The sequence below is a fragment of the Sparus aurata genome, chromosome 8 (assembly GCF_900880675.1).
Source record: "Sparus aurata chromosome 8, fSpaAur1.1, whole genome shotgun sequence".
NCBI classification, from domain to species: domain Eukaryota; kingdom Metazoa; phylum Chordata; class Actinopteri; order Spariformes; family Sparidae; genus Sparus; species Sparus aurata.
In genome coordinates, this window is record NC_044194.1 from 11,786,977 (window position 1) to 11,804,335 (window position 17,359).

Here is a 17,359-nt window from a genome sequence, read left to right on the forward strand (position 1 = left end):
ATAGCGAGTTTTGAGAGTTGAGAGATTTGTGACATATAGCGTGTTTGGAGTGTATAGTTAGTGTGTTATGTAGTGTTTGGTGTGGTGTGTTTAGTGAGTAGTGGAGTCGTGTTGTGAGGCAAACCAAGGAGGAGACGGCTGAATGTGGAACAGGCAGGAATGAGCTGAGGAGCCTGAGGCATTGCCTGCATTTAAATGTAAATAGTTACACATAACTTTGTAAATTTCAAAAACTTATGCACCAATTTAGTAAACAACAATTTATATTTGCATTATAACTAATGCAATTGGTTCATTAAACATATTTGTGGTTTTCACAGTAAAAAAACTAAATTTTTCTACTCTGATTTTATGTTATTTTGTGACATAGTGTTAATATAGTACCTTAAAATGAAAAAATAACTGTACAGTCACACATGTGAGGTTGTGCTAAAAATAATTACACCAAGTAAGGCAAGGTAAATAGTTTTTAAGGTGAAATATAATGGTATAATCAAAAGTAGTCAAAAACAGCCAATTATATCCCTGACGTCCCACCTTCAAACACAGCCTCATTTGGCCATCCATGAAAAAGCTACTTAACCTCCCACTTTTCTATAGGAATACATGCTTCCTACGGGCAATGCACTAGTCTTTTTAAATATGTTACCATCAGCTTCTGTGAGTATCCCATGCTCCCAAGAGGTTTATCTGTGTGTGTGTGTGTGTGTGTGTGTGTGTGTGTGTGTGTGTGTGTGTGTGTGTGTGTGTGTGTGTGTGTGCGTGCGTGTGTGTGTGTGTGTGTTTGATTCTAGGTGTCAGCGGGGAGCTCCCCTCCCGCGGCTCGATGGACTAATGTGAATGCAGTGGTGTGTGCAGCGAGCAAACCCTTGACTAGTGCCGTACTGGACTCAGCTGACCCCCCTCAGGGAACTCCCCGGTAACAGCAGGGCTCCCTTCGCTTTATAAAAAAATGGTCAAACTACCACTGCTTAGCTCTCTCTCTCTCACACATACACACACACACTCACACTCACAGGGAGAGAGAGAAACTAACTAATAAAATAGACATCCAGTAACATCACCACCAAGTCAGACTGCATCCAGCCCCAACCAGATGTATGCCAAGTGTTCAGTATTGACGTGACTCACCGCCTCTGAAAACTCCCAAACCACACGAGCAACCAACTTATGACAATACGGATAACCTCTCCAGCCACTTGAATCACCCTTTTGGTCAGTCAGTACAAACTCAAGCCTTATTTGAAATTCCAGCGGGGGATCCTGAAGTTTTCCAAGGACACCAAATATGTCAAGCTGAATTTTTGTAGAAAATGAGAAGTTGCGCACAAGACATCTAGAATATTTCCCCTCTGAAAAGTATGGCGCGGCCAGGCGAAGCGTGTTCAGTCGAGAGTTGGAATATTTCTTTCAGTCGGAGCATTGTGAGCTGAGGAGTTGGAATGGGCTGATTTGAAACGGTGTTGAATAAGACGGTTTTCCATCTACATGAATGCAATTTTCAAAATGGAAGCCGTGCTCTGAAGGTTAGAAATCAGAAGGAAAAAACGTCGAGAAGTGCGCTCATTTAATCAGCCGTGGAATTGTCAATCATGTGTAGCGCAGCCCACTTGAAAGGGATATCTGTCTCCAGCAATATCTTACTGAGTCTGCCAAAACACAGAGAACAGAAGGATGGCGTTGGAAAGCTATTCCCCACATTATAATATCTGGCTTTGTCAGAGTGACGGGCCCCAACAATGATCAGTACAAAAAGCAGTGGTGCTGATAGCTGCACGTATGTACGGAGAAGATAGTGTCCACGCGATGCCCATTTACATTATACTGATGTGAAAACAGTAGCGTGAAGGTGGGAATAAAAAAGGAACTTAAAGCTGCACAAATCAATATTTTTATATCAACATCGGATCAAATCTACCAGAAATAATGTGAAAGTGGTTGCTTGTTGTGACAAATTGGAGAATTAGCACCAGCATCTGTAGTTCTACGCCGCTCTATGAAGCGTTTCAGCTTCTTTCAGCAGCTTGTTTTGCTTATACAGCCCACAAATGTACTGTTTTGATCCACTCAAATTTCGGCCTCGGTTTTAGCCACAGCAGCAGCAGCAGTTTTTCTGTGGAAAAGCTCTTGTATACTCGTGTAGGATACCTATCCAAAGTTGGCCACTAGCAAGTGTGGAGCATTTAGCATTTAAAGAGCCGGATGCTTTTCTGAGGAGTTGTCAGCGTTGTGTTTAGTGCTTGTTTTGCTGCACTCAGCAGACACACGGCTTTATCTGCAACTAAAGCTTTGCGTCCATGTTCAAGGATTTATAGGGCTCTTCTCATTTCTCTAATTAATACCTCCTTGTTTCCTCTCTCATCTGTGCTCCTGCCTGCGACCTGGAAATCAATCTGAGCGAGCCACATGTCAGGATACAGGACGTTTAAATTCCTAAAATGCATCTTGAGCAGGGGGCCTCAGAATCTTTCTTTTTTCCTTTTGACACGTCGTATTACTTATTAAAGATGATCAAACGCCTTTCGTTGTTTGTAAAGTGCCTCGTTACGTGCTGTTCTAACCATAATCACCGATGATATTCCACCTCGATAACACTCGCGTCACAATATGCCCTGTAGTGCGATGACTAAAAGTAAGTATATAAGTTGGGAGCAACACTGCTGAGCTCATCTGACAGAGAACATAAACTACAGCAGTGGGCGAAAACAAAACAATGGACAGATGATGCAGATGTGCCACACGTCATATTTGATTGATGTCGCTTTAAAATATGGCTCTGAAGCGCCGATGTCTCATTTTTTGTTAAATGCCTGTCGCCTAGACTCCTCTCTCCTCCTGCCTCGTCACTGCCGCCTCCGCTCTGATGTCAGGGAGGAGGGACTAAGACACCAGGAGAGGAGGCGGGGGAAAGGAATCAAGGATGTAAAAAATTAGAAATTAGAAGATAGTGTACAAGGGGAATTTAGTCAAACCTGTCTGGATCACAACTAAGCTGTACACATTTCATCCAGTCCAGACCTGGCCAGAAGTAAGACGCACACTAAAGCGTAGTTGTTGAGTCTAATTGCATCTTGTGTCTCTTTTTACAACATGCACAAAAAGAAAAAAACATGCTGGTTAAACCACATGCTCGCCTGCCTGGGCCTCATTTTGCAGGTCGGCCTTTACCAGCAAAAAAAATGTGTACAGTGCACACATCGTGTACCGGCACAGCATGTACAGAATGAGTACAGTAGTCCATCCCGCCTCGCCTCCCTCTGTTTTCTTGCTGCACCAGCATAAAAAAGGTGTGTGTAATTGGTTTACCTGAACATAGAGCAGGTTTAGCTGCACGGGGTCCCTCGAGTCCACGTTCTGGTCCGAATAGAAGAACTTGCGCCTGAGCAGCAGAGTCTCGCTCTCCTCCACTCCCTGCTCCCTGAACGTCCTGCTGTGGTCCAGCCAGTTCACTGCCCAATCAATGCACACACATACACACACACACACACACACACACACACACACACACACACACACACACACACACCGCGTCATCACACGCACTGAAATGAATAGACGTTCACTTTGCAAAGACGCTACCAGAGGAGGGGATACTGACAGCGAAGTTAACCAGGCAGCTCAGAGACGTCAGCTCAGGCAGACAATCTTGCAAATTATTCACGGGGGGGGGGGGAGTGAAAGTCTTGACAGGGCATAAACAGCGTCATTTACATTATTTTCTGCTGAGACAAACAAAAAGCCAGTTCTCAGCCAAAGTTGGAGGGTGATTTATATATTCGAATGTTTCAAAATTTAATTGGTGTCCTCTGGGGGGGAAAGATAACAGTGGAAATTTCATTAAACTTTGATATGTCCGTGCAATAAATTAGACTTGGGTGATAAAGCACATGTCCACATGATGGCATTGAGTCAGATTCATTAATGTGAAAATGAAGAAAAAGGGTGTAAAGCCATCAAGATACCAACAACGCTCCTGGAGGCTTTTTTTGGGGGGGGGTTTTCAAGCTCGCACTCACAGTCATCATCCGTGTGGAGTTTGGCTTTGAGCTTTTCCATCTTCCTCTCATCTCGCTGCAGCAGAGTTCTGTCTCTCTTCAGCGTCCCCATTCCCTCCTCCTTCTTCTCCTCCGTCACCTCCTGAATGAGGGAGTATTCCTCGTAGTTGGTGATTCCTGAAAAAGGGGCACAAGTTAGCCAGGAGATCCTCAGAGGAGGGGACGATAACCGAGGCTGTGATAGCGAAAGCATTTCCTCGATTCCTCTTGCGCTCTCTCATTTTTTTTTTCTTCTTTTATCTCTTTCTCTGGGCTCCGAAACAGAAGTGAGGGAAAGCTGGAAGAGAGCCAGCGAAAAACTAAAATGGAAGCCGAGAAGGAGGGGAAGCCAAGCAGAAAGACCTACTCCAAACAAACATTTTCCAATAAAGCTATCTGCCAGACGCACATCCCTCTCCTCCTCACCCAATTGAGCTTGATGGCAGCCCATTATAATTGAAATGTACTGCTCAGGGAACACCTTAGTGACAGGCGAGGATGGCACCGTCTGGCCCTTAGGAAGAACACTTCAGCATTTATTAGAAACCAGCTTGTTTGAGCTTGATAAATCATGCCCACAGCGCTCTAAACCAAAAAGTGATTAGGGTTTTATCAAGCGTACACCAACGCGCCAAAGTGCTTAACAAATGCGGCTGTTTAAATATGAATTTCATGGCACGTAACTGTACAGTAATGTACAGTAATGTATGAAGTCAAGTGGTATGGCGCGGACTAAAAATAAAACCTCTGATGAATAATTCAAGCCTCAGACGACGGCTTGACATGATTCATATTAGCAGCCGCTCGTGGAGACTTACCGATTCTGCTGCAGATGGTGACGAGCAGCTCCCCGACCGTCTTCGAGTCGTCCACCATGATGGTTTTGATCGCGCCGTCCAGCATTTTGATCTTCTGCGGCCTCTGTTTCTTCTTGTACTCCAAAACATCCTAAAAAAACCAAAAAAAAACCAAAAAAAAACAAGAGAGGAAGCAAAGTGACACCATTAAACTGATCCGTCTGGACATTTAACTGCAGTCGCTCCCAGCAAGCAAGGGAGACATAAAAACAAGCATAAACAGGTCCCACTGGAAACTTTAAATCACTTAAAGAGATGGTAATTCACACTGATGGCTCCCCACCCCAAACTATATGACTTAGTCTTACTCCATTTCGCAGCATGTAGTAATCCAAGGTCCTTCCAGACTCCAGCCAGATTCCTTTCCTGGGATCATCGTCAGACAGGAAGAGGCCATAATCTGACGCTGAAACACAAAAAAAGTGTAAATGTAGATGCCTACAGATTCCCATTATGTAAACAACAAAAGACATTTTCTGAGTCATCTCACTGACCTTGTCCCGTCTGGGCTTCCGGGACTCTCTCTCTGATGATCCTGCAGGCATCGTACACCGGCGTGGATGGCTCAAACTGCATCGTCTTCACCACATTGCACTGGCGCACGCAGATCTTTAGCGACAATGCCACCATCTTGGTGGGTAGTTTAATGGCCTCGCCGACCTACACAGCTGGAAAACACAGAAGGAGGAAGAGTCAGAGTGGGTGAAGTCACACTGCTACAGAGAGGTGGACAATATTGGGAGACATGATTATGTACTGTGTATATACCGATTTTGGATGTCATCATATTGTGATATATTTTAAAGACTGCATTACAGTAAAGAGTGAACATTTTCTGAGCTTACCAGACTGTTCTACTTTACATTTTTATCAATGTATTGTGTAAACACCATTAGTCCTCCATTCAGTATTGTCACAATATAGCTGTTGAGTTGCTTGATCATAAATATATATAATGATCTGGCCACCTAGCCCTGGCATTTAAAGCGGAACTGTTATGCCTCTTCGTTTTTTCTGCTTTCCTTTAGTGTGCTATATAGTTTAGGTTCTTGTGTGCTTAATAAATTCCATCTGTGCCACCGGGAGCTCCTCTCTTCCCCCAGAAAACGCCGCTCCCGACACGCCTCATCGGCGGCCCTGCCTTTAATTCGGTGACTTCTTGACATCACGCTGCATCGGCGTGTCACATGTTTGCATAAATGTGTTGCCTGTGTTCACGACATAAGTGAAGCTAACTTGAAGCCGAAATCAGGACGGAGCCGAAACGGAAAAACACGGCGAGCGGTGATGGCTCAGGTGTGTGTGTGTGTGTAAAGAGAGAGGGGCTGCTGCTCCGACAGTGTGAGAGAACTGCTGCGTTTTATGAGCATTAAAGCACGTTAACCATTCTTGCAGCAACCCCGAAGTGAAATCATGAACCTGAAAATGGGCAGAATATGAAATGCTTGGGAAATACTAAGGATGAGTCTTCAAGTATATATAAACATACATACACACGTCTATCTACGGATAGAGCGAGACAGAGACAGAGAGAGAGGAAGAGTGGGAGAGAGAGATATATTGTGTATGGGGATATAGCCATTTTGAGGCCGTATCAGCCAGCCCGACTGCTGGCTGCGATCCCGAATAGATAGTCTGCATCATGACCAGTATCAACAGGCGGTTATTAAAATGTCCTCTCTAAAAAACAGTCATGCTCGGGAGTGTGAAGAGGGAGAGTCGGAGGCAATATACAACACCACAAGGCGCAGAACAAATCCTCGCAATTATCTCCTCAGGGACACTTTTACCTGTGAATCAGTGTTACCGCCGTACAGCAGCTCCTCTTTCTCCCCTGCTGTTCTGATATTAAAGGGTTGAGCGTCTGAAAGGTTCTGCCTGATTGCAGTGTGTGTGGAATTAGCCGAACGAAAAGGCAAGAGACGTAACCTCGGAGCCGTAAAAGAGAAATAAGTGCAAATCTCTTCTAATCGTCAGGAATAACACGAGGCGAGTCAAAACACAGAAAATGACATTCCACCGCCGCATCATTATCCGCTCCTCTCCCGGCTCGCACTCTCCTCCAAGAAGCATCCGACTCGACTGTGAGACAAATCAGTGGGTGTCTTTGTCACATACTGCAATTAGGGTGAATCAATTCAGGTATTCTGAGATTCTCGTATGCACAAAAAAAAGGAGAGAGACTAATACTGCAGAGGGTTTCTCCTTTTCCTTGACCTTGGCTTCAGCGGGGAGAGGGGTGAACGTGATGAATAGGGCCATCTACACCCGGGAGGCTCTTATTCAAACACATTTAGGCCAAAAATCGAGTCGTCACTTTCTGGCGGAGAGGAATTAGTCTGTGAGACATTCAAAGCCACCGATCTCTCCTAGAGAAGACAAGGCACAGATTCAAGTTCCCGAGTACTGGTGTTACTGTCTTCTAGGGCTGCAAATCGTGATCATTTTGATAATTATTCAACTAATTCTTCATCAATTGATTAATCAATTAACTGTTGGGTCTATAAGACATCAGAATCTGTTGAAAGACCTGCGGTGTGCAGAGCAAATAACACAAATTTCCTTGCGCAACCAAAACCATGTGTTGTTAAATTACAGAAAATGATCTTCTTTTCTTGATTCAAATGTCTTGCTTTCTCCAAATCACAAAGATGTCTGGTTCAATAACATGTACGACTAAAAAGAAGAAACAAATATTCACATTTGACAAACTGTAACCGAGGAATTTCTGGTGTTGTTGCTTTAAAAAAAACAAATGTCTGAAACAATCGATCGACTATCAAATGACTTGCAGATACGCTGTGTTACAGTCAACTCATTCATTCATTAAATCTGCTCAACTATTCCAAATTCTACTTCATCTCTAAAAGTATTTCGGTATTTGTCTCCACGGCTGGAGATGAAGGCAAAAGTTCAAATCTTCACAGTGACGGGATTCAGATCTCAGCCGCACTCTGAGACAAAGACTTGTTTTGTGCTCGGGATTCACAGCTCATCCACAGGCCCCCCTTTGAACCGGAGCAGAGAAAGTCTGAGAAGTAAATTTTCTGTAATGATGGAGTTGTGAATGAGCCTGCCTGTGACTGTGTGCTCTGCAGTGGCCATGTGTTCCTTTTCCAATAGCCCCACTCCTTCCCCTGAGTTTTTTATTCATACAAAGTGGGAAAGACAAGCACAAAGAGGAAGGGGTAATGGCGCGGCATGAGCTCTCCTCTATACGGGGCTAGCAGGGAAGCCCCACCGAGTTTTTGTCATCCGGCTCTTCCACTTCTTCAATGACGCGGGAGGCTCAGGATGTAGACTCACAGGTGACGAGACGCGTGCGCAGAAAATACAGATTGTGATGCGGTTTCTCGAGGATTTTGGACAGGTTGCGTCTGACAACAGTGGCTTTAGTCTGTTGTGAGTAGCATCCGTCACTTCAGAGAGAAAGTGCTGCAGAAAACCGCATGATGAATCCCAGGAGGATAATGATAATCCTCGAGCTTACGGTAGTGTGAGAGCACACAGTTTTCACTAGGAACCTCGTGCAAACACTCCAGCGCAGCCGGCTACTCATTAGCTCTGCTTACAAGCACGTATGGATCCGAGCCTGAGTGACAAGGAGCAACTCGCTTTCTGTTCAATCTTATTTATTTTATTACCCTTTCTGGATCACTAGGTAGACCTCCAAATGTAATTTCAAAACACTATCTCCCGTGACGATCAGAAAAAACGTCCTGCTTTGAATTCGATTTCTTGGCTACTCTAAATATTAAGACATGAAAATGGCCGAAGAGCAGCTTGCTGGAGGAGTCTAAACATGGACAATTCAATAGAGACCAGGGAAGGCAGGAGCCATCTGGAGAGGATACGGCTCTAATGATTGACTGTAATACCAGCAGCAGTGCACAGCCCGAGAGCAACAACTGCTGCGATTACTGCGCCAGTCTGTCACACAACGACCAAGGAGGAAATCTAAACAGTGTTGGTCCGGGGGCCTCAGCAGTTCTCTGGACCAGTCCTTTTTCCGAAAAACGCTTCCGATAGAACTACAAATCTGAAGCAGAGTGACCCTTGGGAGCAGAACAGGGTGTGGATGGGAATGAATAACATTCTTTCAAGGACACCGTGCAACAATGCCGTACAGGGGTGCTTCAGCTTCGTGGTTTTGATTCAATCAATAGCAGAGCACACGCCTGCTCTGTGCTTCTCATGCGGTGTGCAGATGAATATGCGGGGCGTGCAGAGTGCAACAAAGATAGCAAGCTGATACCACGGCCATTATGCCCAACTGTGAGGAGCATACGAGCGCTTTGCAGTTGCTTTGAACAATGCAGGTATCAGCTGTGCAGCATGTAAGCCACGCTGCACAAGATTGTCAACTGCATTTTACAGCAGATTACACCAGATGTCATATTATAATAAAACCAATTTTGTCCCTATAGTTCGTGTGATACAAGATATATTTTTTGAGGATCCAGCAGTACACACAGCGCAAACACTTGACTTTGTGCTTCTGAAGACATTAATTACCGTAGGAATCTTAAAACCTTCCTGACCTTCAGCACGCTGCGAGTAGAACATAATAATGAGAGCAACTCGAGTTAAATTGGAATGAAAAACTAATTTATAGCGTACGTAATTCCTTTTTTTTTTTTTTTTTCAAACCAACAAATCTGAACCATCCCCCCTCATTGCATTGCTGCAGGAATTTCAAGGTCAGACCCATTAAACGGAGAACACGGGACAAACAGTAATGATTCCCTGGTAAACAAGATGTTTTTCGACTCTTTCTGCTTAAGCGGCATTTGCGAGTGGAGACGGAAAACATCTCTAGTTTTACTTAAACCATCAGTGCCGATTATTGCGAGGATAGAACAGCCACTCTGGGATAAAAAGGTAGATCAGCGAGGCGACTCTACCGTTGTACTGCAAAGGATGCCGATTCGTTCTAAACGAGCTGTGATGCGATTGAAAATAACCCCAAAGGTCAAATAAAATAGCCAGTTAAGCAGCGGGAAAACACTGTGGCTGCATCCCTCACTAACCTCACAAATACAGTGAAGTGGCAGTTACTATAGCATATTATCTGCGGCCCGGTGGACCATTATTTTTGTTTAATTTAAGCGTGTACTGTGTCAGTGGCATTGAATGGAGGGCTGAGAGTAATCCAGACCTCAGCAGTTCTCAGGACTGTTAAGAACAGCAGGATTAAAGCATGTGTGCATTGAGAAAATGCTAATTGGCTAAAACCGCTGCACACCACACCACACCACACCTCCTCCTCCTCCTCCTCCTCCTCCTCCTCCTCTCTCCTCTTTACATCCCGCACCAACACTCTGAGCATAGCGTCAGCCTTTTGCGCCCCGTCTGAATGAAAGGCAAGGTCAGTCATCTGCAGGCCCGTAGTAGCACGTCTCCGGAGACCGTTGTGTGTTCCTGGAACACAGTTGGGTCACACAGCAGCAAACATCTGTGTATTCAAATCCAATTTTCCCACAAACGCAGACGCTAAGTTTCTGTTCAACTCGTTCACCAAGGTCAGGTGAGTTATCCCTACCAGATGTGAGAGCTGTTTCTACATTTAATGATTGCTATATAAGATAATCACTTTGAGCGCTTCACCTCCTAATTTGAATTTGGTAAATCAGGGCCCTAACTACACACAAGAGGTAAGCATTAATCAATCACCATAAATACATCTTTATGTGTGCGAGGCGTGCTTGATTTACAACTAACGTATAGCAAATTATTATACATCCATTTGATAGCCCAGGGCTGTAATCTGAGCGCTGTATGAAGCCGGGAGACATCATTCCGCCAGCTCGCTTTCACTCCATCAATAACATGAGGAGAATATGATTATGGTACACTGATGCAAAAAGTCACATGTTTGTAAGCTGCCAAAAGAATGATGGATGGAGCGAGGGTTATGCCTTTTTGTGTAAAAACACAACACAAATTAACTCTAGGGTGCACAAATTAACGATTAACTATTCCAGCATGCAGGTTAAGTAGCACATAGGCTATTTAGTAGTTATTATAAAGCACTTATTAATGTCCTATTCTGTATGACTATGTTCTACAACTACTTGGCCAAGAACTAGGAATTTTCCCTTATTGATAGAAAGCAAGAAAGTTGTAACATATGAATGACAAAGCTTTGCTCAGACAGAGCCTGTTAATGTGGTATTACCACGTGAACAGTCATTCAACCTTCATAGCACTTCATAAACACGGTCCACTCTTATGTAAGAGAACACCAAACTACAGTGTCAACACCGTCCGAATAAATCTAATCACTTCCTTACTCGCTCTCACTATGCAGTAATTATTAAGTTAAGCGTGTAATAGACCGCCGACCCAGTATAGCATGGCGCGTGTCGGACGTTTGCCTGACCGACGCACCTATGGTACGCATAAAGGTGCAGTACCAGCAGGGGGGTGATAACGACAGGAGCAAAAGATTAACTCAGTGTAAAGAGCCAGAACGTTCCTGAAGGCAGGAGATTGGGGTGGACTTAACTTTGACATAGTTTGCTGTGATACTGACTTGGGTTGGGTCATCGAGGGAAAACTCTTAGTTCAAAGGGCACTATTTTGTTTCAAAGAAGAAATTTAAACCCACATTTATAATATTTATAATATTAATGGGGCAATAAACAAACTCAGAATTTCTTTCATTACTGAATAAACAAGCTGTTCCCCAGAACACCATTTGAAGCCAGAAAGGTGGCAGGGTCCGCCCAATATAAACAAGGTAAAACTGTAGGAAATTGTGTTGTCCCTTTAAGATCAGTTTGTTTCTTCCCCAAAACGCAGTGCACCTTTAATGGCCAAGTAGTAACAGAATGTGGTCATGGGGGATAAGGAAGTAAGTGCTTTATGATGACTAATATAGAACCAGTATGCTACTAATAAGCATGCTAATAAGTAAATAGTTAATAAGTGTACCCTAAAAAAAAGGATAACTGAATCTTCTTCCCAGATAGTAGATAGAAAACTAACCATGCCTTCTCTGTTACATGTATTTCACCATGTCCGCTTTCTCATGCCATGTAGAGACTACTCTCCCTCTTAATCAAGATGTCCTTGTGCTCATTTCCTTGCGAAGAATAGCGACTGAAGCTGGAGTCCACCTGAATACGATTCAAATAATTAATAAGTCAAAGGGCCCTCGCCTGCACCCTTATCACTTCCTCCATACGTTTCATAAATTAATTAAACCTTGCCCCAGCAGAACACACGTCCGGACGTTATTACGAAGGAGAACTGACGCCTTGCTATTTTGAAGTTCACCAGGACCACGGAGAAACAAGCTGTCATATTGTAAGAGGGCTTGCTTGGTATTATTTTGCTTAATAGAGTATTAGTTAGGGAGTGGTTGCAGAGGGAAAAAAATTTAAAAAAATACCCCAGATAAAAAAAATTACAAAAGGTACAAACCCCCCCCGCTCCAGATTCAGAGCCAACCACAGTTACACTGACTTATTGTACAAAAAATGAAACCTCGCTGCTGCTGTGACCCACTCTTTGTACCACAGGCTGTGCTCCTGGGCGACACACTCCGCCGTAATGCAATTTGAGGGTATAGATACTGACAGAAATTATGATTCTTGCCCTTGTCGCAGGGAGCGAGAGAGCGGCTCCTCTTACACTAAAAATATCCAGCAAAGTAGAGCGTCCTCCAGCAGCACTACTTTAAAAGCATCCACAGCAGAAGCGGTTCAATACATGTTATTGTTTCTTCCTCATTGTAATTCACACAGATCTATCTTTTTTCTATCTATCTATTTATTCTCAAACTGAATTTCTTTAAAATTAAACTAAAAATCCTTCATAAAATCTAGACATCATAAGAGTTGGTGATTGTACTGTTCAGACTGTCCAACAGTCCTGGAGCAACACAGAATTAACAACATATACCAGCCCTCATTGGGAGATGTGAAGAATGAGCTTTGTAATAGATGGAGACAGACACAGCTACTTGAGGAGGAGAGCTCCACCCAGCAGCTGCAGTCAGTCAACCAATAGACTGGTCCCTCAGTCGGCAAAGCCAGTGCGGGGTCGACCTGGTGTCTGAGTCAGTCCCTCAGTGGGAGTGGTGGTTAATGGTGGGCACCAGACAGATGTTGCCCAAACATTTTCTTTTCATTACACGCCCTGATAACTATGCAAGACTGAGTGATGTAATGATACGAAATATGGAACATGTTTGGAGTCAGTAGCTCAGTGTTTTGGACTTTAAAAATAGAGACCAAAAATTCGTTTGCAAAATGAAGAGGCATATTTTAGCATAAGGACAGATCTGGCAAACTGAACCCACTACAAACTCATTTCCATTTTGTGAACATTGTGAACATAAAATATTTGGGCATGTACTTGCTGTATATATGACTATCATGAGCATAAAATTCCGAACAGGTGTTTGTGAAGTGGCTTCCACCGCTCAACCCACACAGCTTTGCTTGTTATGTACCGTTCACTGCGTACCATACGGATGGTCTGATCTTGAAGTACTACAGCAGGTTTAAGCAGGAGGGAAATTTTCAGCACAATTACTTCCAGAGTAGACTGTAGTTTCATATCAGCAAACATGCAACAGATTTCCTGTTTTTGTTAAGGGGCAATATGAGAGAGAGCACTGACGAAAATAAGATCATCAACAGAAAATTAAAGAATGAAAGTTTCAGTGGCAGGACACAGACCTTTCTCTGCTGTGCTGAAGAGATATCAACTGGAGTTAGCATGCTGACAAGCTAGCCTCAGCAGTCCCAGGCTCCTGTGCTATTGCTTTAAACACCAAAACTTCCCCATTGCTCTGAGCCCCCCTGTCCAGGCGTACTTGAGTGAGCTAATGGGACCGCTAGCTACACAGCTAACTCAGCTAACTAGCTAGCGGCAGGTGCAGTTAGCGGCAGTTATCAGTTACTCTGGTGATATGCTGCCCCCTATTTGTTCTGAGTATGGAGTCAACAAGTGGCCAAATCTTACAAATTGCACATTTAATATTTATATGAACTGAAATCAGTATTAAAGTAAAAAAAAAAAAAAAAAAAAAAAAAGGCATCTTCACCTGTCAGATAAAATACATCAGCGCTCAAACAAATACAGCTGATAAAAACCAAAACAGGTTGTTGCTCACAGGAACACAACTGTTCCCTCTCAGTTCTCACACTAACTGTAAAGCATAAACTGTGACATTAGCTGCCTGCAGTGCGTTCAAACATTATGGGCCAGTGGACCATAACTCCTTATTCAGGGACCAGATTCCCCAGAATGAGCATGTGAGTGACAGCTGGCAGAATGGGTAGTCGTTTACAACGTCTTTGTCAAACAAAAGGACGGCTTCATCTATACCACTTTTTCATAGGAGCCCCTAAACAATCCGAGGTGATTGAGAGTTTTGGCATTTGGCACCCTGGATATGATTAATGTAACTTTCTCCAACTCCCGAGATGTATTTTTCACCCGCAGACATCCGTGTTGTTTACCAACCTGGGAGCTCAGTTTGCTCGTCATTTGAGATGCAACCTGCGTGAAATCAGTGAAGTATACTCAGCTCCTTTATGCATACACAAATCACAGGAAGAGTTGTGATGGAGTGCGCCGACTGCACATTCTGCTGTATTTACTGAGGGTTCACTTGATTTGCGAGGGTCAGTTTAGTGAGGAAATGAGCCCACCTCTCAGAAGCAGGTGCAGATTTGTGGACGGATAAAGAAGTGTTGAGATTTACCCACGGCTTAGCTTCCCTTTCACGTTCACATGCACAGCCTTCTTTTCTAGGGCTGCATCTAATGATTATTATTTTTTGTAGATTCGTCTCTTGATTGTTTTTTAAATAAAACGCTTAGTTGTTTGGTCTGTAAAATATCAGAAAATGCTGAAAAATGACCATCTCAAATGTCTTGTTTTGTACACAACCTAACGATATTCAGTTTACTGTCAAAGAGGAGTGAAGATGGAGGAAGATATTCACATCTAAGAAGTGGGAATCAAACTACATAGATGTTTTACACCTTCAAAAATTACCCGAAACAATTCATCTCATAATCTTCTCTTATACTTATTCAAAGGTCCCATATTATACTGGTTTTCATCAATTTCACACAGCTGTCAGAGGTCCAACAACACTGTATTCGAAATGCATTGCCCCAAACCCATCCGTGGTCCTGAATTTTAGCTGTCTAAAAGTTGCTCAAGTGAGCTCTACTGACAGCAGGCCGTTTCTGTGCCTGCACCTTTAAATGCTAATGAGCTCCATCTGTCGATGCCTGCCTTGCCTGCTACACGCCCCTCTTAGGGAGACGATGCTGCTTACGCTAGCGGTAGCATGCGCTAATGTTATGGTGGATGTATCGCTATGGCTCGCCGAGATGTTGTCATTCAACCGAACCAGTTTGACCCAGAATCGGACCCAGAAGGAGAGGCTCCTGAAGAAGTACAGACTCTGCGGCTGCAGCAGGACGTTTCAGAATGGTTAGTGTGTCTGAATATGTTACTTAGTTTGTTCGTATGTGTTGTTACAATTACTACCATGTAGCTAATGGCTACCGGCTAGCGAAAGCTGTGTTTGTCTCCAACACAGTATCCAAACTTTTGGACACAGTTTGCACAGTCTCTGTCTCCAGTCTGCACGTTTCCAGACTTTTTACTGTGACAACCAAGCTCCATTGTAATATTATTAACAATAAACTCGCTTCAAACGCCATTGCATAGCAGACCGAAGCAGAGCTAACTAGTTTCAAGCTTACTTCACCATACTCGTAGGCTAGTAGTAAATACTATCAAAACATGGCGACACTTACCTGCGGCTCGGGTGCAGTTGCTGAGTCCGGTATGGTTGGGACTGATCCTTTTACGAGCGTCAGTGTAGAGGCTAAGCCAGCTTTGTACTGACCCTCGTTACTGAAGCAGTCCGATGTTAAGTGGTTAGCATACACAAATTTACACGAACCGTAGCCGGCACCTTGTCGTTAAAAATGAAATGCAACCACTGTCCCTTCTGTTGCTGGGACAGAATATTGGCACTTATGTTGATTTTTACAACCAACAACAGAGAAATTTGCATGTCTTACTCTGAGCGCAAGGGAAACTCATTAGGAAACACCGCTAGCTTACCGCTGGACACACCGAACTTCACCTCGGGGATGGACGCCCCCCTCTCGGATATCTCCTATCATCGCACCGAGGAGGCCGGCCTATGAACATCTCTTCTTCCTTACGTTACGTAACGAAAGGAGCTGAATCTGAACAGCGTGTAGGAGCGTTTTACCAGTGGTTGGGCTGCAGAGACAATGCAGGACTCTATGCCTTTCCTCATTCTGGGAGTTGGCAGGCTCAGAGAGGACCAGTTTATATATGTAGAGACCAGAGAAAACATGTTTTTCATAATATGGGACCTTTAATCTTAGTCCTAAAATAAGTTGCATGCTGTATATACTGTACAATATATACTGACTTGTCACTTTCTGTTTAGCACTGAATTATTTTCAATAAAACAATTTTTTTTAAATATAGTATAGAATTATAGAACAGTTATGATAAAAAAAAATACAGTATCTCATCTGCTCCACAAAGTAGGAGGAAGTAGATGCGCTTCTCAGTTACCATTTAGCAGCTGAATGTTCCTGAATTATTTTATTTCTTTTAATGATTATTTCTAATTCAGCATTACTACTACATCCTCACTGAGCCTTGATCTTAATTAAAATTTGTAGAACAGGGCTTGCCTGCTCTACAAGAAACTTGGAAAAAGAAACAATCAGGAACTTGGAAAGATTATCCTGCACCCTATTGTTATTGTCTTTAGCAATAAACACATGAGAGCATTTTGCATCATAACACAAGAGGTGTTTGCTTCATTGCCTGTTGGCCAACATTACATTTCCATTTTGTCCCACCAAGGGAAAAAGTTTGGGCGCCCCTCTTACAGACGATGGACGAGGTAATCTCAGACAAATCTCCCTCCTCCAGTGTGACTTTTTGACCTCTCCTTGCTTCACAAGACGTGCTTGGAAGGCTGTTTCGAAATTTATAAACTGATGCTATCTTCGTACATCGAGCCAATTATTGGTGCCTGCTGAACAAAAAGGAACGGAGCTGGTACATTTAAACTTTCATGTGCTAAAATGCATGATTTCCCATGAGCAGCACAACACACAAAACAGAAAAAAATCTTTCAGCGTATTGCAAAATCAAAACAAATTAAAGACAGTATCCCTCTATAGATTCTTTCAGCCGCGTCCCTCAAGCGAACAGGGCGACTTGCAGTGAGACACCCTCTGTCTCTCCTCTCGACAGCTCTACACCATGCGATCGAAGGGACCACTGTGTGTGCCAGCAATACAGTATGACATAACTGAAATGTTATTTTATCAAATGCAGACGGGCAGGCACGACGAGATTAAGGAGTATCAAGTCTACTTCTCAGATGTGACAGTAATTAGCGCAAGAATATGTAAGTACAAGGCAGAGCCGGCT

At 43.5% G+C, this 17,359-nt stretch overlaps 1 protein-coding gene across 5 annotated transcripts in view; it reads right to left on the reverse strand.

Annotated features, from left to right (window-relative positions):
- tln2b (talin 2b) overlaps positions 1-17,359 on the reverse strand; it is a 97,359-nt gene that overhangs the window by 54,356 nt on the left and 25,644 nt on the right. For all 5 annotated transcript variants that reach the window (XM_030425648.1, XM_030425647.1, XM_030425646.1 and 2 more), the window contains exons 2-6: positions 5,386-5,559; positions 5,200-5,297; positions 4,853-4,982; positions 4,017-4,172; positions 3,307-3,449 (exon numbers count right to left, since the gene is read on the reverse strand). In XM_030425648.1, the coding sequence (XP_030281508.1) occupies positions 3,307-3,449; positions 4,017-4,172; positions 4,853-4,982; positions 5,200-5,297; positions 5,386-5,521 (663 nt within the window). In that variant the 5' untranslated portion in view covers positions 5,522-5,559. The remainder of the gene's footprint in view (positions 1-3,306; positions 3,450-4,016; positions 4,173-4,852; positions 4,983-5,199; positions 5,298-5,385; positions 5,560-17,359) is intronic.